Source organism: Doryrhamphus excisus, chromosome 7, assembly GCF_030265055.1.
Source record: "Doryrhamphus excisus isolate RoL2022-K1 chromosome 7, RoL_Dexc_1.0, whole genome shotgun sequence".
Lineage (NCBI taxonomy): Eukaryota > Metazoa > Chordata > Actinopteri > Syngnathiformes > Syngnathidae > Doryrhamphus > Doryrhamphus excisus.
The window spans coordinates 6,519,602-6,541,593 of record NC_080472.1 but is presented as its reverse complement, the minus strand read 5'-3'; the positions used below and the strand labels follow the sequence as shown (position 1 = coordinate 6,541,593).

Here is a 21,992-nt window from a genome sequence, read left to right as displayed (position 1 = left end):
TACGCAGCCTTATACTCATTCGTGCTGTAGATTATGTTGTGTATTTTTAATCTTGAAAAAAGCATCGGCTGATTTACTGTGGGCCCCATTGCAATGTATGGCAATAGATGCCTCCCATGTACAAATGTGTACTGTAAATACTACATACGCAATGGGAACACCATCACTCAACCACAATGAGAAAATTCTTTTCAAATTGAATCATGTATGCTGCCTTATTAAATAAGAGACCTATCTGAATTTGGACTTTTTGTCATTTCTTGCCATAATTTCAAAATAAAAAGTAGATCAAATGGATTTAAATTCTACAAAATATGTCAACCCGACGCTCAGTGTAAGCTTTGGAGTTTGTATTTTTGTCAATTTGTGTCTAAGGGTTGGAGAAAAATGTTACTTTTACATGACCTTGGCTTGATCAGATATTGCGTAATAAGTCCTCTCAATGGCAGTTGTTTTTCTCTGATTACTTGTCTTGCGCCAACCTTTTCGAATTTGGAGGCAGATGATGCACTGTACACATATTTAGGTCACGGGACAAATACATAGATTTTAAGGATTTAGTTTTTTTACATAATATAAGGAGATTGGGACTATTGTGAATATAGTCATTGATATATCAATCCACAAGAGGCGATATAAACCAAGGGTGTGCATTCATTTTCTTTCCATGAATGAAAACAAGATGCTATCTAATGCAAACTAATTGATTGATAGAAAGGATAAATCCATCATTTTTAATATAGCACTTCCATTCATGACACAGTAGTAAGACATGTACGGAGCAGCCACATGCGACACAGAGGATACTGAATAAATAAAAAAAAAAGTCCCTCGTAGAATCCTCGGAAATACATCCAAGGGGCTGTTTCGAAAACAACTTTAAAATAGTAAATGGTATAGTGAGAAAAAAATCAATGTGACGGTTTATTGATCAATATTAGAATTAACAGTAAACATTTTTCAATCATTATTATATCATGTCAGCGATGAGACAATATGCGTTTATGAAAGACCCAAGGATGCAACCCCCGTGTTCTGCGTAAAATGGTACAGCCCGTAAGGTTACCGGAAGTTGTTTCAGCTGCCATGTTTGGTTGCTTTGTTGTAGGCTTCCACTAGGTTTCCTCCAGAATCACTAAGTGGAAATGGAGCCGAGCTGGAGTACGTTTCTTTTCCAAGTAAGTTCACTCTTTGTGGGGTCATGGGGTGATCCGGCGACGGAGGGGGAAACGCTTAAAGCCTAGGCAGTGCGTCTTTTGGCGGCAAAAGTAGTTTTTAAACGAGTAGTGCGAAGAACAAATAAGCAAGCAAAACAATGGTAAATGACTCCGGGCTTCCAGCTGTGAGGCTCGGGAATGACGCTTAAACAAAAAAATCTCCCTCGATGATTGTTTTGGTTTGTATCAACAAAACGAATGTTGTAGTAAATTGCGCGTTAGTGTTTCCCTAAAGTTTTCCAAGTCGACCCCAGAACAAAAAAAAAAACATGCGGGATGATTTCAAGTGAGCCACTGCACCGTTACAATCGCCCCCCTCCCCTCTACACACACACACATCTTAAACCCTGGAATAAAAGCTTTCCTCGGATGCCCAGTGTTGAGGAAACCTGCGTCGTATGGAAAGAGATGCGTTTTGTTGTGAACGCTAAGTAAATCTCAGCAGCTGATAACAACTTTCCCCCCGCTGCGACTGTAGCGGTCACTAGCCAAGTTAGCTAACCAGCCTCCATCACACTCCCCAACGCCGGCCTGACTCACCACACTCACCTTGCAACTCAAAGGCCGTCTGTCTGCTCATTTGGCTCTGTTTGTTTCTAGTCAGCGTCGCGGAAAGGAAGGTAAACTATGCACACTATGCAGCTAACACTAGCAGCGATGATGCTAATACTCCTCGTTTTGATTCAAGCAAACATTCTCTTTACCTAGCAGAAATAATGTAAGTATTCAATGAATGTAATTATGGATGAGAATGGTGGGGTAATGTGTTGCCATAGTGATGAAATGTAGCATCACATGCTGTCTCGATGCTAGTGCGTCTCAGTGGATTAGAATATCTTTGAAAAGTTCATTCATTTGACTACCTCCATATATTCCATAGCACAGTGAAAGAGCTCAACTAGTTGTCTATTGAAGTAGTGTGTACAGCGTTAGACTGATGCTATCGCGGGTATGTTTTAATTAATTGCCACCCTAAATACTATATAATAAGTAGTTCTTGTATATCATAATAATACAATTGTTATTGTAATAGATCATATGCCAACGGTAGTAAAGTTGTGGGATTGTCATTGGTGGCATGTGTTTCCTCACGCTGTTGGTACACTCTGCCGATTCTTGAAATGCTCCAAATGTGTTAAAGAGCAGCATTTCTTCTGCCATGACTGTCTGTGAAGGCACACCACTTGGCACTGTTCCCTTTGTGTGTTCATCGTCCACCAAACCTCTGGATGAAGGCCCTGCATCCTCACATACTTTTTATTCCCAGATGGGAAACCTGAGCGGGTTTGTCTCGGTTTATTCCTGAATTGATTGATTTATTATCATGAGGCATTTTTTTCCAAAGCAGAAGTCTTGTTACGCTTGAATCTGACATGATCTGGCGAATGTGAAAGAGATAATACAGTAGTCAAAAGCTGATGTGGACAAATGTCCGGCTCGACCTTAGTGACCCGGAGTATTAAGTTGGCGCTGGCCTGGCATGGGTTTATTCAACTTGTTGTAGTCATGTCGGTACGTTGCGTTCAAATTTCCAGTGCAGTATTCCCCCCGGAGTGTGGGTCCTATTTAACAGCCACTTTGTCAGCAGGCCCTTTTTGTGTACCGCACAGGAATTAGCCTGTTGATAGAGAATATTAATCACCACAGCTCTGACACCCCGTAGTAACCCTGGCGATTGAACATCACTGTAGAAAAGCAGAGTTCTCGCAAGGCTCAGAAGGCAGTCCCAACCCGGTTTACTCATGGGTATACTGGAGCTACAACACTGAATACTTGGACTACTCCAACCGCCAAGCATGCATTTCAGTTCCTGGCCATGTGTTAGCCTTTTACATGACATCTTTTGGCTGTTTTCATGTAAATATATGTTGTTATTTTTAGCCCATTATTTTGGTTATTTATTATTTTCCTGCAGGCTCTGAATCCCTTTGTCAGCACACAAAATCGAAATGTCTGCACAGTTTTTAACCACAGCAATGTTTATTAGGACCCAACCGGTAAGAATCTTTGTGGGACAACGATATTTAAGACTAATATTTGGGAATTTTTAAAATGCTGAAAAATTGGCTCATTTGTATTTTTCTGATTTAAAAAAAAAGGATGAATGACCTGCTCTTGATGGCTTTACTAATTTACAAACATTTGTTACAGAGATATACATTGAAGGCATAATAGTTAGTTATTTTCAAATACAGTAACCCTTCCTTTACGGCGATGAATTGCTTCTAGACCCAAACATAAGTATATAGTAGGATTCTATCATTTTAAATAGAATATATTTGTTGTTTGAGTAGAGAGAAAACCTATTTACTGGCTTCTAAATGTGCTTTTTTAACATTAGAGCCCTCTAGACATGAAATAACACCCCTATGCTCACATTTACACTCCTTTTAGCCAATAGAAAAGACATAAGAGAAGGCTGGGGTTTGTGGAGGACAGGAAGTGATGCCAGAGGTCAGAGTTGAGTTTTAGCTTGGCGTGAATTTGGGCTGTACAGTAGCCATTGTTATTGTGATCATGATGCGCATTATGATTATTAAACGGTAACATTAATTAGGCCTGCACGATATATCTAAAAAATATCATCGTGTTATCTGCACGTGCGATATCCATATTGAAAAGATACACGATAAATTCAACTTAATTGATGCATAAGCAACACATTTCTTCCATGTGCACTTGGGCCAATCCGGTGCTACTTTATACGGGAGCAACCTTAACATGCTGCTTTGCTATTGGCCAGCGCGAACCATTCTCTCGGTCTCGGCGGAGGACCTGAAGGTTTAACGAAGTCTGAGTCAGAGGTGTCACTCGCTCACATTTTGTATTTGGTGAATGTTTGCGGGCGAGTGTAAGAGCTAATATGCTAATAATACAGAAAACAGTCGTACAAAAATATGTGTGCTGGCTGAATTGTTTTAAATAATGTCCCACAGTTCTGAAAGTGATATCCTTTTACATAAATTGGGTGTAGTTATCGTTGTAGTTGCACATCAAATCGTTTTTCTGAAGCTGTGGAATTGGGATGAGATAATCATTGCTATAATGCTTGTAAGTGACTGATGCTGCATGCTAGCTATCCTGGACTCGTACGCATTGGCGCCATGGCCGGAACTACCCATTGATGATGGTGTTGATCAATCTGAAGCTGCTTGTCTGGATAAATGGAGTCATGGCTGGGGGCTCAACGTAGTGCTTTGGCACGCTGCATATAAGAAGAGGCCTTCTATATATGTGAAATATTACTACAACATTTCAAGACCAAACGCAAAGACTGTGTACTCAAGTGGATCTTACACAAAGTTGTGTTTTGTGTAGCTTGAGTACCCACCAACCCCCATCTCAGTTTTCACATGCTCTTTGTTTTGGCGAAAATGGGATTATGCCAAGCAGCTGTATAGTGTGACACAAAAGATGGTGCATAATCTGACTCAGACGTGAGCAAGCCTACAGTGGGCTGTGGAGCCGTCAGGACGCTCCCTCCATTTTGATGTTATTTATGAGGGAGCAGACTCACTTGTCACAGCACATTTGTGTCAAAATGCTCAGAGCTGCATGAAGGCACAGCAGCTCTTCCATGCATCTTCGCCCCGTGCAGAGGTGCTGTGCCTGGAAGAGCAGCCGTCTGCACCGTATGCACCCAAACACAGCTGCCACCCCCGGTGTGCCAGTGGACGGGCTCGCATCGGCATCATGGCCGCTAGTCCTGGGAGGTGGTCAGTGTGAGCAGGTGCTCGGACAAATGGGTGGCTGGGTGGGCTCGGTGGCGCTCTCTCCCCGGGTCCCCTTGCGTATCAGGGCGAACTGATGGCTGGTTTTGCCGAGTGGTGTGTGGATAAACAATGTCCCTGTCTCATGAATAGATGAGCCAAATCAATGAAGATGAGCATACAAAGCACCCCTGCTGTGGCCCTAGTGCATCACTGCTCAGATTTGTGTCTTTTACAATAGGCTAGATGACATAAGGAGGACATTGAACGCTTCATTTTTCTTCCCTGGCCCCAGCCCTGCCCTCTCACAACTTCTTTCTTGGCTGGCTTTCTTCCATGGGTGGTTGAAGCTCAAATGGAAAGGTCAAGCATTTCACCTTGGCCTTTCTTGCCACTGCTGGACAACCTCTGCTTGTCTCAGCCCGTTGACGGGGAGGAGTGCTTCCAGCTTGGTAGTTACCTGTGCTAGTGGAAACCCAATCCTTTCTTTACTCGCCACAAGTCTGGTACGGTCTGGTATGGTAGTCCCTCATTTATGGTGGTGGATGGCTTCCAGACCCGACTGGCAAAAGTGACAGGAAATAACACCAGGCGTTAACCACCAATCCTGACCAACCCGGACAGTTTCCTTGCTCCCACACACACACGTGACAAAAACTTCACACAGGAGGACAGTCATCATCGGATCGATGGACGACCAAGACTTCCTTGCAACTTTAAATGGCTTTACGCTCATATTAGCCAACATAGCAGCTACCGTATAATCAGAGAAAATAAGATTTTCTTCTCCCCCGCTACTTGATGCCGCCATTTTTTGATTCTGAGTGACGACACATCAACGTGCAGTTCTTGCATCTGCGTATTTTTTGTCGTCCCAGCCCGACCGCCAACCTGTCCGATCCGCATCAGAGAAAGGTTGTTAAAGGTAAAATTCTACTTGTGGCAGGGTACCAAACCAATAAGTGTCTGTGCCGCATTCCAACTTGTGATTACATGAATTTGTAGTGGTTCCATCGCAAAAAGAATGGCCTGCTCTTGAGAGGCTTTTTGGCAGCATGCTAGCTGCCTTCTGATTGGAATGCTTGCTTCAGTCAGAGGATGAATCAGCATGGCCGGATTCTTTTCTATGGGTGTCATTCATGACCAGTCCCTTTCTGGAGGCCAGATTCTCCAGCCCCTGTTGCTCTCACCATAGTCTCACCTTTGCTGCTGCCTGCAGTACATCCCCAGTCGTGGAGGAGTAGAATGGGATTCCAAGCTCTGTCGTGTTGTTTAGATGATCCCCATAAGAGAAAGTTTGGAGTAAGTGAGAAAACCACAGCTTTTACTTTAGCTGCTGGGTTTTTCCTAGGTTTAGGAAAGGTGTTGCACCTTACCAGCAAGCACTGAGACTCCGTTGTTGGCGCACTTTGTCGATGGCGAATCAGGAGGAGACTGCTATTGTGGGAAGTGCCGCGTTCCAACGGATACATGTCACGGTTTTTAGCCACATTTTCTGTATGTTTTTTAACTTGTAGTTTTCCTTCTCTTTCATTACCTTGTTGCTTCTTCAATCTACCCACGTCTTTAAACACCCGCTTCCTTCTTCGTCCTCTGCTTGGGATGGCGCGTTGTTCATGTAAGCAATTCTTTGAAGCAGATGAAAAAAACAATAGTTTTTGTAATCGAAGTACTGGAATTATTTGAATAATCGTTGCAGCCCTACTTGTGAGTGAAATCCAACTTGCGAACATGACAGTCTAGGAATGGTTTCCAACATGGAAACCATTAGGATCTTTCCAGAGGACCACCTTTGTGGGAATGGCTAATAAATGTCCTACGGATGCAGATTAGGATTAGGCGATATTTTTGATATATAGATTCTTCCAACGATAGGAAAAGGAAAATGTTGAGTGAAACAAATACCAGAAGCACGTTTATTTTGAACACAGCTCGTCTTAGATGGAAATAGACATTCTCCACACACGGAACACACTTCCGTGACCGTCCTTCAAATTAAGAGCGCCGTCTGCCCCATGCTTGCGTAAACAAAACAAGAGTGTCATAAAAATATCGTCCATATGCAGTTGGAATTTCATGGGTACTACATCTTCCTTCATGACAAGCACAGGCGTTACAGTTGGTTGGAGATTTAGTAGCAATGTGTGCAGAGGCTGTCATCCATTTGAACAGTTAGCCAGATTGTTACCAAGAAATACATGTGCTTTACCATTTGAGGCAAGTCTATTTCATCATATGGCTTAGGGTTTGTAGCTTTTTATACAAGACTCTGATGAATGTAACATTTATATGGTCTTATCGTGATACTTCCCAAATATACGGTGATACATGTTAAAGTCCATATCGCCCAAGCCGAATGCAGATAAATGGTAGCTGAAATTCTGTTGGTCACCTGACGGTGAGTATATCCGATACTGACTGTGTGTTGTTTCCCATAGCAGGCCAATGAAGCCCTCCACCACCAGCACCAGGTGGCCCAGAACAGCCTACTGCCTCTTCTTAACGCAGGGAGCGAACCAATCGACCAAAAGCCTATTCTGCCCATCCAACTCGAACAGAAAGCCCCCCCCAATGCTGCAGATCTCCTCAAAGACAATGTGGCGGGGGGAGGAGGCGCACGGCCGTTGCTTGGAATAAAGAAGGAGCACAAAGGCAAAACACCCTTCGTTTGTGGATACTGCAACAAGGCCTTCCGTGACAGCTACCACCTCCGACGCCATGAGTCCAGCCACACGGGTATCAAAATGGTGTCACGGCCAAAGAAGACTGCCCAGACGGCCCCCACCATGGTCCCAATGATCTCCACCATGACACGAGAGAACAATGGCAACGCTTCCTACATCTCCACAGCGGCGGGCATCCTCTCCACAGCAACCACGTCCGTTTCTTCGGGCGCAGGCATCATGGCATCGTCCGCAATGGGCAACATACAACAGCAGGCTGTCCCCAAGAAACCTGCCAAGCCTGTCAAGAAAAACCATGGGTGTGAGATGTGCGGCAAAGCCTTCCGTGATGTTTACCACCTGAACCGCCACAAGCTCTCCCATTCGGATGAAAAGCCCTTCGAGTGCCCTATCTGCCATCAGCGCTTCAAAAGGAAGGACCGCATGACCTACCACGTTCGCTCTCATGATGGTGGGGTCCATAAGCCCTACGTGTGCTCCGTCTGTGGGAAAGGCTTTTCCAGGTAAAACTACCTTCATCCAGGCCTTCAGCCTTTAACACTGTTTCACTGGAGGAAAATAATACGACACATTCTCCCAGCATGCACTCCTCTTCACACGGCTCTTCTGTCTATCGGGTAACAGTTAGTGGTTGGTAGGGCTGACCCATAGATGGTTGTTTTTCAAATGTGGTATTTCCTTTAAGCACTGAACCGGTATCTTGGGAAATGAGTTTTCCTCCATATCGGCCAGCCTTACTTGTAGGTGAAATGGGTATGACAGTATTGGGGGGTTGGCGCGTCATTTAAAATGATTAGCAGTGGAAGTCATTATTGATGTGCTTTTTGCAAATTATGCGCACAATTTCTACTCCACAGACGATAGCGACAAATGACAGGAACATTGGAAGTGCAGTAAGTCGTCGCCGTAACGCTAGTTAATTAGTGCGGCAAGCACACCTTGAACGTCTGCCGTTTAGCTTCAAACCGCCACCAGCTGCAAAGCTAGGCTATAGTGCGTATATTGCGTCATCAGTGGGTTAATGTGCTAACAGCCCTTTGAGGGCCTTGGAGATGGAGACGCTGTACAAGTGACAGACCATTTACCACCCTCACCTGTCAGTGCAGTATGGCTTCATTGGAGGCACCTTGACTGTCCGCTGTAGCTTGGAACACCCACCAGCTACACATCAAGGAGCTAGGCTGCAGTCGACTCCATGTGATGAAAAGGTCATGACGAGCCTGCAAGTGCAATTACCGTGTGCAAGGATGCAATGCTGGGCTGGACGTAAGCAACATGCATGACTATATCTATCTTATTCATGTTGGTATGATGGGGTGATGATGCAGGAGTGTTTTCCTGGACATGACAGGTTAACGGTCGTGTCGGTGGCACGGTGATGTTCCACGGTGATGCTAAGACACGGACAGGCATGGCTCCAGCACAGTGACGTGGCTGAGGCATTCATCTGCCTGCTGGGAAGGCAGAATGTCCAGCCAAGAAAAGGCCACTGACTCACTGCCACTTAGCTGGATCTGTTGCCATGCACTGTCTGCACTCCACGCCATCTGGGGCAGAATAGCAACCCCCAAAAATATCTGCTTCATAGCACCGCCCAGAAGCGCCGCTTTGTGCGTACAAGCAATAAAAGGGATTCCAGACGAATGAAATGAAACTTTCCGGTTCGGAAGCGGTCGCCAACACCGCCACCCTTAGTCACCTCGCTAACGCCATTCAGCGCTCAGCTTCACCAAAAGCATCCAGCTGTCAGCCGTGGATCCACGCCAAGCTGACTGTCATGAAGACTGGAGATGCACGCTTAAAGGTCAGCCGCGAGGAAGGAGCTGCTAAGGGAAAGCATGACAGCACAAGCACCCCAAAGACTTTATAGCCAACCTGTGGCCGCCTTCGCACGAGAAGGACGAAGCTTGTTGTTGGTCAGTGCTAAGTGTGTTATGGAATAAAACTGCCCCGTAGTGTTTTTGCCTTCCTACCAGTGCAGCGTTCATGAAGTTGCGCTAACATGGCCTACATTTCCCTCCTCATCCTCAGATGCTGAGCAAATTTTGCAGCAGAAAAACTGACCACCAGTCTTGCATATTCCTCTGTTGTGTTCATGCGGGGAAATGGAGGCCATGTCAACTGCCACTTTACGGGGAGTAAACAGGATAATGCTTCACCATCTCAGTGTGGTGCTTCCTGAAACTAGGCCAAACTAAATCACGCATGATTGAGCGCGGAGAATCAACTGACTGACTCAACTTTGAAGGATTTGGCCGAGCCCCCCATTATCGTTGCTAGCGCTACCTTAGCATGTGAGCAGAAAAGCCAAGTCGTGCTAGTCGTCTTACGGTTCAGTCTGAATGGTACGCCTCTTGACCACTGATAAATGACGTTACAGTGCGACCTTGGTTAGCGTCTCAATCCCTTCCTCGCCAAAACATTCTCCAACCCAAGACAACAAAGTCCAATTCACCCCCTCCAGAAAGCCAGATATGTTTTTCTGGTTGTACATGCAGAGAGCAATGACTGGCAGCAACATCAGCCTTCCTCTTCTGCCAGGAGTTCTTCTGCTTTTCTTTTGGTATCCGGTCAGAATAACGGAGCCAAAGAGTAAAGAAGGTGAGAGACACTGTTGAAGAACACAAACCTGGCTGCCACATTGTGCCTTTATGCGTGTGCGCTGCCCACGCTGGTGTATGAATGTTTGGTGGAGGTCAGAGAGGCCGTAGGTGCCTCGTTTCTGTCAGACTGCCCCAGGACAGCTGTGTCTACAGACGTAGTATACCAGCAGTGTGTGACAGAGGTGGAAATAACTGAGTTAAATGTGAAGCGCTGTATAAATCAAATCATCATAGTTCTGTGATAAAACCATACGATAGTGCAGTGTTAATAACATGACAAGATGCCTGCTGCATTGATGCTAACTGGAGCTCACGCTCAGGTTCTACTGTAGATTCTTGAATGACTGTGTTTCTTCCAGACCAGACCACTTGAGTTGCCACGTGAAGCACGTTCATTCTTCCGAACGACCGTTCAAATGTCAAGTGACGGTAGGAGTCGCTACTCCGTCTGACTGTTTGCTTGTTGTCATTCTTCACCCTCTAATCCGGTGTGTGTGTGTGCGTGTGCAGGCGTGCACCTCTGCTTTTGCCACCAAAGACCGGCTGCGTTCTCACATGATCAGACATGAGGGCAAGGTGACGTGCAGCATCTGTGGGAAGATGCTGAGTGCGGCGTACATCACCAGCCATCTGAAGACTCACGGACAGAGCAACTTCAGCGCTTGCAACAAAGGTATTTCTCCCCCTGAAGAAGTGTGAATTACGGTTCGGAACTGTGCTGTATATTGTGCTGTATATGGTGTCAGAATACTTGAGGTACACCTCAGGGCCAGCCTAATTATGCATCCATCAGCTCCAGCTGCATGCTCTCTAATGGCACACCTATTTATTGCTCACGTAGTTGATGTCACGTCAGGCCAACAGCTAAAAAAGCAGTGGTTTCCAAAGTGCAGCACGCGTGCCAGTTGCACCCCCGGTGATATTTTTTACTCTGAAATTGCTAAAAATCTACGAAAAAATGCTGAAACACCCAAAATGTCAGATACACACTTTTTTTTAATCCATGGAAATGTAAAATACATCACTTCAAAAACATATTTTTTTTAAATACATGAAAATTAGGGCTGTCAATCATTTAAAATATTTGATCGTGATTCATCACATTTGTCTATAGTTAACTCAGCATTTAATCGCAGATAGAAATGTAAAAAAAGTTTATATATATATTAAGTAGGGGAAAAATCTTTGTGTTAAACGATTCCATGTGCATCCACATCGATAATTACATCAAATTTTATGTAAAAGGATATCAATTTGGGAATTATGGCCTATTATTTAAAACAATAAAGTCAGCAAGCATGTTTTGTGTTATTATTTTTCTGTATTATTAGCATATTAGCTCTTAAACTTGCCCACAAACGTTCAGCAAATCCAAAATGTGAGCGAGTGAGACCTCTCACACTAACATGTTTTTGTTTATTTGTGTCAGCTCCAAATAAGATGAGTTTATTTATGATACTAGATTTAAATTATAAATGTTTGTGAGTAAAAAAGCCTATCTGGGAATATTTAAAAATTATTATTAAGAGGGCTGTATGGATGTATTTGGATGTATTTTCCCCCTTCTTCTTTCACCTCATACTTGCTCCCGAATGCTGATACTGAGAAATCCTTTCCAATGCATAAAGTAGATGGTTATGGGGTCAAATGTATTCAAAGTGCATCAATGAGGGCTTTGGGCAGGCGGGTCGGCATTCCCACTTTGCGGTTGGACTGTGGTGTTCAAGATGGGTCCTGAGCTAAGACCGCACTTCTTGTTCCTCCCCAGACGGCAGCGAGGTCTGCAACTCGGCCTCCGCCACCCCGGTGACCGTCACGGCTCCCATCACCACGGCGCTGAACCGCGGCAACCCCAACAACAACGCCGTCACCATTAGCGCCAACACGGTCAACATCACCTCGCCGGTCAGCCTTCAGCACCCGGTCACCATCACCGGGCCCGTCAACATCACCTCCGTCAACATCCCCGCCACCGCGCCCATGAACATCGCCCACCCGGTGGCCATCACCACCCCCATGCCAATGAATATCGCCGGCCCGCTCAATATTGCCATGAGACCGGTGGACAGCATGCCTTTCCTGTCCCAGGTCTTGCCGTCTTCTCCACCTTGGTAGATGTGAGAAGAAAAGGAAGCTTAGACTCCTCACCAGTCGCCCCCCCGTGGAGTGGACGTGGATGCTTTGCGGCAGGGGCCACCCTCCAAGCCACCCGAGAAGACTTGAGTAGAACCCCAGGAGGACTGACCTTGACGTGGGGACAGGCGTAGGAAGTAGCGTAGTTGCTTGGAGGGACGAAACTGTGACGTGTGGCACCACGGGGGAGGAGGTGCTTGTTGTTAACTCTAGCCTGCTAATCATCTTTCACGTAGGAATAGTACTAAGGGACAGATAGTAGTTACTACACTCTTCAGGTACTGCTAACGTGTACTTTATCATGACATAGTAATGTATTTTTACCTCCCCTTGACTCTGAAATCTTTCTATTTTTATATTTGTGTTGTTTATTTGTTGAATGCCAGCTTTCATCACTCTCCCCCCACCTGCACTGAGCACACGCAGCAGTATTACTACAGTACCCACGGTACCCACTGACACTATGGGGCCACCTAGTGGCTGACTGGGGAAACTTCCTCATCTTTTTTTATCCTTTGTGTCCTTTTGCCCCCAAAAGACTCAGGAAAGACGCATGGTAAAGGAATGTGTTCGGCACATCTTCATTCTGGGATTCCTTCTGTTACCTTGGACAAAGCTACTTGATGTCAGCTTCCCTTTGGAGTGCCGTCCACACGACTTCCTCTTGACTGGCACACGTACGCCACCCTGGAGGGGGAGAGAAACCTTGTGAGATCAGGAGAAGGTTTGCAAATGTCTCCTTTGAGAGTGAGCAACATTTTGAGAAGCATCCTGACAAAGTTTAGCCAAAACTTTCCAGAGAAACTTTTACAAGATCCTGAAAAGGTTTCTCTAGAAATGTCCTGAGAAGTAAGATAAGACTTTCAGTCCCACAAGGGTAGCTTTCTTTGCTTCTGGTCTCCGGGGTTCTATCTTCATGATGGCATTCCACTTTGAGGTTGGCCTGAATTGTCGAAGCTCAAGCGTGTTTGATGGGAAGGTGGTTCATGCAAGTGGAGACCTGTGGAAAGAACCTGGCCGTGTTGGGTTAGTTCCCGTTGGTCAGCATCTGACTGCGTTTCAAAGTTGATATGCGGTGCGAGTGTGACATGAGGAGACCCCGTCCCGTTGGAGAAGAAGTCTTTTCAAGTGCTTCTCCAGAGGCTGAAGATCAATCACCTCCAAGGTGCTGGAGACCAAGGCTCAACAAAACCAGGATCTCACAAAACCTTCTCAGGATGACTTTTTGTGTTGTTTGAAATGCTGACCCGTTAGGCGTCTGTACATGTTGGTGGCACGGGAACATGAAGAGCAGAACAAGTGTGGTCTGGTAGAGCTCGCATGTTCCTCTTTCACAGCATCCCAAGCGGACTGAAACCAAGATGGGTGATGTTTACACGCCCTAACATTGACAGCCAACCGGACTTCCATCAGGGACGCATTACAAGCATAACCGTCCATGAGATGAGCATGTGCTGGACAACGGCGTATCTACTGTCCGTGTACGTTTGAGATCTTTTCAGTAGAAAAACATCAGTCTCAGGCGGCAGAGAGGCTGAGACTGCATGAGTCCAAACACTAGGTCTGCCTTTTATTTTGAACAATGCCTTGTTGTCTCGACAGTGTTGCAAAACATATGCATGACTGTCCTTTTGGGAAGAAAATAGTGTATTTTTTCTTACTGTATGATGTAGACACTATAAATAGCTCTGTTGCCAAATGTGATGAAGAATAATGTGACGAACTGAGCATTTCCTGTTGAACTCAACACTCTTCAGTTGAAGCAGTTGAATGTATAGCTTTGTACAAAACTATTTTAGCTCTGAGGGTATGCTAGTGAAGATAGACCTGAAGGATAAAACAACACTTTTTTAATAAAAACATTTTGTATTAGAAGATTAACATTGGTCATTTTGTATATAGAAGAAAAGTGGTTAGCAGAACGCTGAAACATTCCTGCATTTTTTTCAATGTATGCCAGATGTATGTCAGATGATTCCATGGACACGCAATGTTATGTGCCTTTTATTTGGTTTGTCTAAATAAAAGGAAAGCATCAGGAGTGTAGTCCTTAAACAGCTCTTTCATAGAATGAAGTCTGGCCCCACTAAAAGCAAATGTGCTTATGTGCTTCAGAGAATCAAGCCTGGCCCCACTAAAAGCAAATGTGCTTATGTGCTTCAGCGAATGAAGCCTGGCCCCACTAAAAGAAGACATACGTATGTGCTTTGTAGAATGAAGCCTGGCCCCACTAAAAGCAAACACCCTTATGTGCTTCAGAGAATGAAGCCCGGCCCCACTAAAATCAAACATGCTTATGTGCTTCAGAGAATGAAGCTTGGTCCCACTAAAAGCAAACATGCATAGGTGTGTCAGAGAATGAAGCCTGGCCCCACTAAAAGCAAACATGCTTAGGTGTTTCAGAGAATGAAGCCTGGTCCCACTAAAAGCAAACATGCTTAGGTTCTTCAGAGAATGAAGCCTGGCCCCACTAAAAGCAAACAGGCATATGTCCTTTGTAGAATGAAGCCTGGGCCCACTAAAAGCAAACATGCTTAGGTGCTTCAGAGAATGAAGCCTGGCCCCATTAAAAGCAAAAAGCTCATGTACACAATGTTATGTCTTTGCAGGGGAGCACAACAGCAGAATCAGAACCCTTCATCTCCAGCATCCTTCTATCTGTAGAAATATGACTGCACTAAAAGCATGATAAAGTTGACTAGTGGGAGTTGTCCACCAGATGGCGCCATGTATTCATATTCAAATGTTAGTTGACGTCCATCCTCATGGCAGCATGGGAAACACAATTCAAACAAACACCTTAATATTTTACACACATACATTGTATTGTGTTGTAATTAAAGCCACGCCAGGGAGGCAGGTGGCACAGAGTAACCCCACCCCCGTCTGACGCTCTTTTATAACTTTGATACTTGAAGACGAACAGCAGAGCAATTCCAGCAGCATAGTGTATATCTGTATATCTATCTCAGTTTCACAAAGACGTCTCACTGGTCGTCCTCGGAACTACACTTCCGCATTCTCCCAGTACGCAATATGCGTTCAGGGCCACTCGAAATATCACACCATGTGTGTATGTGTGGCCAGAAAGACAAAGAAAAACAATAACGCGTGTGTATCACTCGCGTGTAAGTCTTAATGCGGAAGTAGCATTTGCTGCATTTAAAGAAGTCCAATAAACTTCACAAAACAATTCCACTTAAATGACGCGGTGCCTTGAAAGACAACCCCTCGAAGATCATAACCGTTAAATGCTGCGCTACTATTAAAGAGAGCGTTTCAGACGTGTGTGTTCATCGGTTACTGTGATTGAAATGTTCACTTCATTTGGCGACGTTAATACATGCCAATATATCTATATATAATCCATATAAATATGTATAATGCATACTATTGAATGAACGTGCATGGTATAAAATGTGGTATTGTCAGGCCGATGCAGGCAGCTTAATTGTCACCAATCTGCCTTAGTGTGAAGGAGTTAGCTCCTTGCTAAGTGTAGCCTCCTGCTTCTAAACGGCTTAGGAAGACACGTTGGACGGGCACCGGATCATGTTGTCCTCACCTTACTTTACCCCTGCACGGCCGATTTGCTTATGTACACTGTATAGGTGTGTCAGGCCGGGTACAACATAATGGATTCAGAGGATAAACAAACAAAAGGTGAGCGCTCTAACTTGTATACTTTCCTATGAAGCAAAAGGAGTTGATGAAATTGTCACTCGGTCACATGTTGCAATCGTCCAATAAGACCCACGTGGTGTGAAAGATAAGCACATACTCCTTCCTTCCTGTGTGAGGCAACATGGCGATGTAGCAACTTCCATTGGCTAAATAGCCCACCTTTAAGCAGCACCGAGGCCCTCTTTACTTTAATTGCTTACTTTTGTGAAAAACCTTCAAATACGTCAAATAATTGGAGTGTGTTTTAGTGGCGCGAGAGGAGGTGCAATTGTCTACCACAACGCGAGGGGGCAGAGTTTCCCAGAGTGCGCAAACACAACTCTCGTCGACTCAGACAGGCTGGTGAGCTTCCGGTGTGGTGTGTGGGAGTGGGTAGTGAACCGCGACGTCCCCATCGTTGTAACGTTTCAACTAGCGATGAAGTGGACAATAACTATTGTCATCTACACCAACACCGGGTAAAAGTGTAACGTCTGTGAAGTAGAATATTGAACTTAAACTGCACACCGACAACATAAAGCGAAGCTCCCAAAATACACATGCATCGTTCTGCTTCTAGTGTGTACAATTTATTTGATTTGACATATGACTAGTTATGTATTCACTCTATTACCATCTTTTTATCTTTTTTAAGTTTATTCACATATAACGTATCAATGGAAAAATATATGTGCATACCACGCATAACAAAGAAATACAATTGATGGGAAAATTATATATGTAATGGAAGACTGACAAAGTAAGTCCAATTAATAACATACATTAGATGACATTGTCAGATTAGATGGTGTGGCTTATGGCGGCTCATTGATTCCGTGCACAACCACAATTGGTGAATTTTCATGAAATAGGATTCAATATTCATCCATTCATTTTCTATACCGGTTATCCTCACAAGGGTGGGGGTATGCTGGAGCCTATCCCAGCTGTCTTTGGGTGAGAGGCGGGGTACACCCTGGACTGGTGGCCAGCCAATCACAGGGCACATATAGACAAACAACCATTCCCACCCACATTCATACCTATGGACAATTTGAAGTGGCGAATGAAGCTAACATGTTTTTGGAATGGGGGAGGGAAGTGGAGTACCCGGAGAAAAGCCACACACAATAATATGCAATAATTATATAATAACAATAATGACTAAATATGGTAATGGGGTGGTGGTTAGAGCATAGAAATCTGTTATGACTTCCGATATACCAGTATTGACATCATTAGAGCTCTGTAGACATGAAGTAACACCCCTATAGTCACCTTTACGCCCCATTGTTCTTTGTTTACATCACATTATGCAGGCCACAGGATCACTGCAGAGACATAACAGACGGCCAAGCTACCCTGCTAACTAGTTAGCCTCTCCTATTTATGTACTTATTGTCTTTCAGACTGAGGGCTCCAGATGACGCTGTAGTGTAGACGTTTCTATTTGAACTCCACTGAAGGCTGAGGTACCAAATGCATGGACGACAACTGATGGCTACAAGAATACTTTATTGTTTCTCTTTACTGTGCTAACTTGTTCCGTGTCATAGCAACACTGAAAAAGGCACAGTGCTGCTGGCTGGACACCATCACGTCTGTGCTGCTGGTACACCACCACCTCCTTCTAGCTCCGTTTCATAAGAAGAACACGGTCCCTGCTCTTTGAATGTACCGTTTCTTCTTGGTTGGATCGCTTGGCCTCAAACTGCTACACCGCATACACCCAGTACACTGTTACTTACACTCGTGTACACATACACCCAGTACACCGTTACTTACACTCGTGTACACATACACCCAGTACACTGTTACTTACACTTGTGTACACATACACCCAGTACACTGTTACTTACACTCGTGTACATATACACCCAGTACACTGTTACTTACACTCATCTATAAATACACCCAGTACACTGTTACTTACACTCATCTATAAATACACCCAGTACACTATTACTTACACTCATCTATACATACACCCAGTACACCGTTACTTACACTCATCTATACATATACCCAGTACACCATTACTTACACTCGTCTACACTTACACCCAGTACACCATTACTTACACTTGTGTACACACACACACCCAGTACACCATTACTTACACTTGTGTACACCTACACCCAGTACATTGTTACTTACACTCATCTATATATATATATATATATATATACCCATTACACTGTTACTTACACTTGTGTACACCTACACCCAGTACATTGTTACTTACACACATCTATATATATATATATATATATATATATATATATAGTATACCCAGTACACTGTTACTTACATTCGTGTACACATACACCCAGTACACTGTTACTTACACTCGTGTACACATACACCCAGTACACCGTTACTTACACTCGCGTACACATACACCCAGTACACCGTTACTTACACTCGTGTACACATTCATGCAGAACACCTTTACTTACATGTGTATGTTTACAGCAATTCTAGCATGATTTATGGTGTATGCAAGCATGCTATTATTCACCATTCTCGTCGTGTTGTGGGTTGCAGTGAGGACAGGAGAGGATGGCAGATGGAGAGAAGGAGAAGGAAGAGTCCATGAGAGGCGCTGACGTTGTATTGTGTAATCAGCCTATGTTCTGAGAAGGAACATCACACCCTCGTGTGCCGGGATCTTATTGTGGCCTCCCACTCACTAGACGGGAAGAAAGGTGAGGACTTCACGTTGAGGTTGGAATTGCTATCGTGTTTTTAAACTTTTGCTGGATGGTCTCCCAGTGTGGGTGGGTGGGTGGGGGGCAACATGTGTCATGCTAACTTCATAGCTAAGCACAATGTTCTTCAACTAGAGTACAACCCACCTCGTATGTCCACTGGCTCCTCCCATCCACGTCAGCCGGACCACAAAGCAACTCGAGCCGCTGGACCCCCACCCTTCACATTTCAACACTATGCTCATGCTAATGTGCCAATGCTAATGTGGTAATCCATCCGTTTTCCATGCCGCTTATCCTCACCTTATCCTGCTGCTGGAGCCTATCCCAGCTGACTTGGGCGAGAGGCGGGATCCACCCAGGACTGATGGCCAGCCAATCCCAGGGCACATATAGACAAACAACCATTCCCACCCACATTCATACCTATGGACAATTTGGAGTGGCCAATCAAGCTAACATGTTTTTGGAACGTGGGAGGCAACCGGACTACATGTAGAAATCCCACGCATGCACGGGGAGAACATGCAAACTCCGCACAGAGATGGGCGAGGGTGGAATTGAACTCGGGTCTCCTAGCTGTGAGGCCTGCGCGCTAACCACCATGCAGCCCTATCCTGACCTCACTTATTTCATATTCTTTTGCAAGAGCCACATTGTCTGATATCATGATTTTATGATATCAGGATTTCATGATATCATGATATATATAATGGTTTCATGATATCGTGATTTCATCATGATTCCATTTCCAGAAGGGGGTTAGAGTAGGTCCTGGTAAGGAATGGTTGTCTGAGGTGACTTCTAGGACATACAGTGACAATATCACACGTGGGCCAACATGACAACACTTACACTGTACTTATATGAACATGGACGACATCACAGAAATATATATTTTTTAAACTCGAGTTGTCATGAAGTTAGTAGCGATCCAAGTTGATATAAATGTTTGCATCGACCCGCCGAGGAGGGGCGACTGAAAGAAGCGACCTCCCCCTTCTGTCATAGGCGTAGGGGAGAGGCGAGCCCCGGGTGGACTCCATTTCCCAGCGTGCATTGCGCCCCATGATGTTCCCAACAGCTGACAGACGGTGAAAGCCGCTAGCAGAGAGCTGTCTGTTGTGAGGGAAGAGGACAACGGCGGACTTCATCGTCACGTCGAGGGACTTTTCCACAACCTTGTTGCGTCGAGCCTCCCCTTTGGATTAAGAAAAGAAGTCTATTATTGTTATTATGCACTGAGCACACGCAGCAGTATTACTACAGTACCCACGGTACCCACTGACACTATGGGGCCACCTAGTGGCTGACTGGGGAAACTTCCTCATCTTTTTTTATCCTTTGTGTCCTTTTGCCCCCAAAAGACTCAGGAAAGACGCATGGTAAAGGAATGTGTTCGGCACATCTTCATTCTGGGATTCCTTCTGTTACCTTGGACAAAGCTACTTGATGTCAGCTTCCCTTTGGAGTGCCGTCCACACGACTTCCTCTTGACTGGCACACGTACGCCACCCTGGAGGGGGAGAGAAACCTTGTGAGATCAGGAGAAGGTTTGCAAATGTCTCCTTTGAGAGTGAGCAACATTTTGAGAAGCATCCTGACAAAGTTTAGCCAAAACTTTCCAGAGAAACTTTTACAAGATCCTGAAAAGGTTTCTCTAGAAATGTCCTGAGAAGTAAGATAAGACTTTCAGTCCCACAAGGGTAGCTTTCTTTGCTTCTGGTCTCCGGGGTTCTATCTTCATGATGGCATTCCACTTTGAGGTTGGCCTGAATTGTCGAAGCTCAAGCGTGTTTGATGGGAAGGTGGTTCATGCAAGTGGAGACCTGTGGAAAGAACCTGGCCGTGTTGGGTTAGTTCCCGTTGGTCAGCATCTGACTGCGTTTCAAAGTTGATATGCGGTGCGAGTGTGACATGAGGAGACCCCGTCCCGTTGGAGAAGAAGTCTTTTCAAGTGCTTCTCCAGAGGCTGAAGATCAATCACCTCCAAGGTGCTGGAGACCAAGGCTCAACAAAACCAGGATCTCACAAAACCTTCTCAGGATGACTTTTTGTGTTGTTTGAAATGCTGACCCGTTAGGCGTCTGTACATGTTGGTGGCACGGGAACATGAAGAGCAGAACAAGTGTGGTCTGGTAGAGCTCGCATGTTCCTCTTTCACAGCATCCCAAGCGGACTGAAACCAAGATGGGTGATGTTTACACGCCCTAACATTGACAGCCAACCGGACTTCCATCAGGGACGCATTACAAGCATAACCGTCCATGAGATGAGCATGTGCTGGACAACGGCGTATCTACTGTCCGTGTACGTTTGAGATCTTTTCAGTAGAAAAACATCAGTCTCAGGCGGCAGAGAGGCTGAGACTGCATGAGTCCAAACACTAGGTCTGCCTTTTATTTTGAACAATGCCTTGTTGTCTCGACAGTGTTGCAAAACATATGCATGACTGTCCTTTTGGGAAGAAAATAGTGTATTTTTTCTTACTGTATGATGTAGACACTATAAATAGCTCTGTTGCCAAATGTGATGAAGAATAATGTGACGAACTGAGCATTTCCTGTTGAACTCAACACTCTTCAGTTGAAGCAGTTGAATGTATAGCTTTGTACAAAACTATTTTAGCTCTGAGGGTATGCTAGTGAAGATAGACCTGAAGGATAAAACAACACTTTTTTAATAAAAACATTTTGTATTAGAAGATTAACATTGGTCATTTTGTATATAGAAGAAAAGTGGTTAGCAGAACGCTGAAACATTCCTGCATTTTTTTCAATGTATGCCAGATGTATGTCAGATGATTCCATGGACACGCAATGTTATGTGCCTTTTATTTGGTTTGTCTAAATAAAAGGAAAGCATCAGGAGTGTAGTCCTTAAACAGCTCTTTCATAGAATGAAGTCTGGCCCCACTAAAAGCAAATGTGCTTATGTGCTTCAGAGAATCAAGCCTGGCCCCACTAAAAGCAAATGTGCTTATGTGCTTCAGCGAATGAAGCCTGGCCCCACTAAAAGAAGACATACGTATGTGCTTTGTAGAATGAAGCCTGGCCCCACTAAAAGCAAACACCCTTATGTGCTTCAGAGAATGAAGCCCGGCCCCACTAAAATCAAACATGCTTATGTGCTTCAGAGAATGAAGCTTGGTCCCACTAAAAGCAAACATGCATAGGTGTGTCAGAGAATGAAGCCTGGCCCCACTAAAAGCAAACATGCTTAGGTGTTTCAGAGAATGAAGCCTGGTCCCACTAAAAGCAAACATGCTTAG

General features: G+C 44.7%; 1 protein-coding gene and 1 long non-coding RNA gene across 3 annotated transcripts; both read left to right on the top strand.

Moving 5' to 3' along the window:
- Window positions 1-1,033: 1,033 nt before the first annotated feature.
- LOC131132684 (vascular endothelial zinc finger 1-like) lies at window positions 1,034-14,368 on the top strand. The gene is made up of 5 exons (XM_058078534.1): window positions 1,034-1,178; window positions 7,366-8,114; window positions 10,574-10,643; window positions 10,725-10,887; window positions 11,983-14,368. The coding sequence occupies exons 1-5, from the start codon at window positions 1,146-1,148 to the stop codon at window positions 12,327-12,329; spliced, it is 1,362 nt and encodes a 453-aa protein (XP_057934517.1). The 5' UTR covers window positions 1,034-1,145; the 3' UTR covers window positions 12,330-14,368.
- A 1,046-nt stretch (window positions 14,369-15,414) lies between these two features.
- Window positions 15,415-21,579, top strand: LOC131132753 (uncharacterized). 2 transcript variants are annotated; one of them, XR_009130422.1, is made up of 5 exons: window positions 15,415-16,010; window positions 17,420-17,482; window positions 17,567-17,684; window positions 18,558-18,718; window positions 18,857-21,579. It is a non-coding gene; the product is annotated as an uncharacterized LOC131132753 (long non-coding RNA). The 2 variants fall into 2 exon arrangements; XR_009130421.1 differs by having other exon boundaries at window positions 15,416-16,010; window positions 19,733-21,579.
- Window positions 21,580-21,992: the final 413 nt, after the last annotated feature.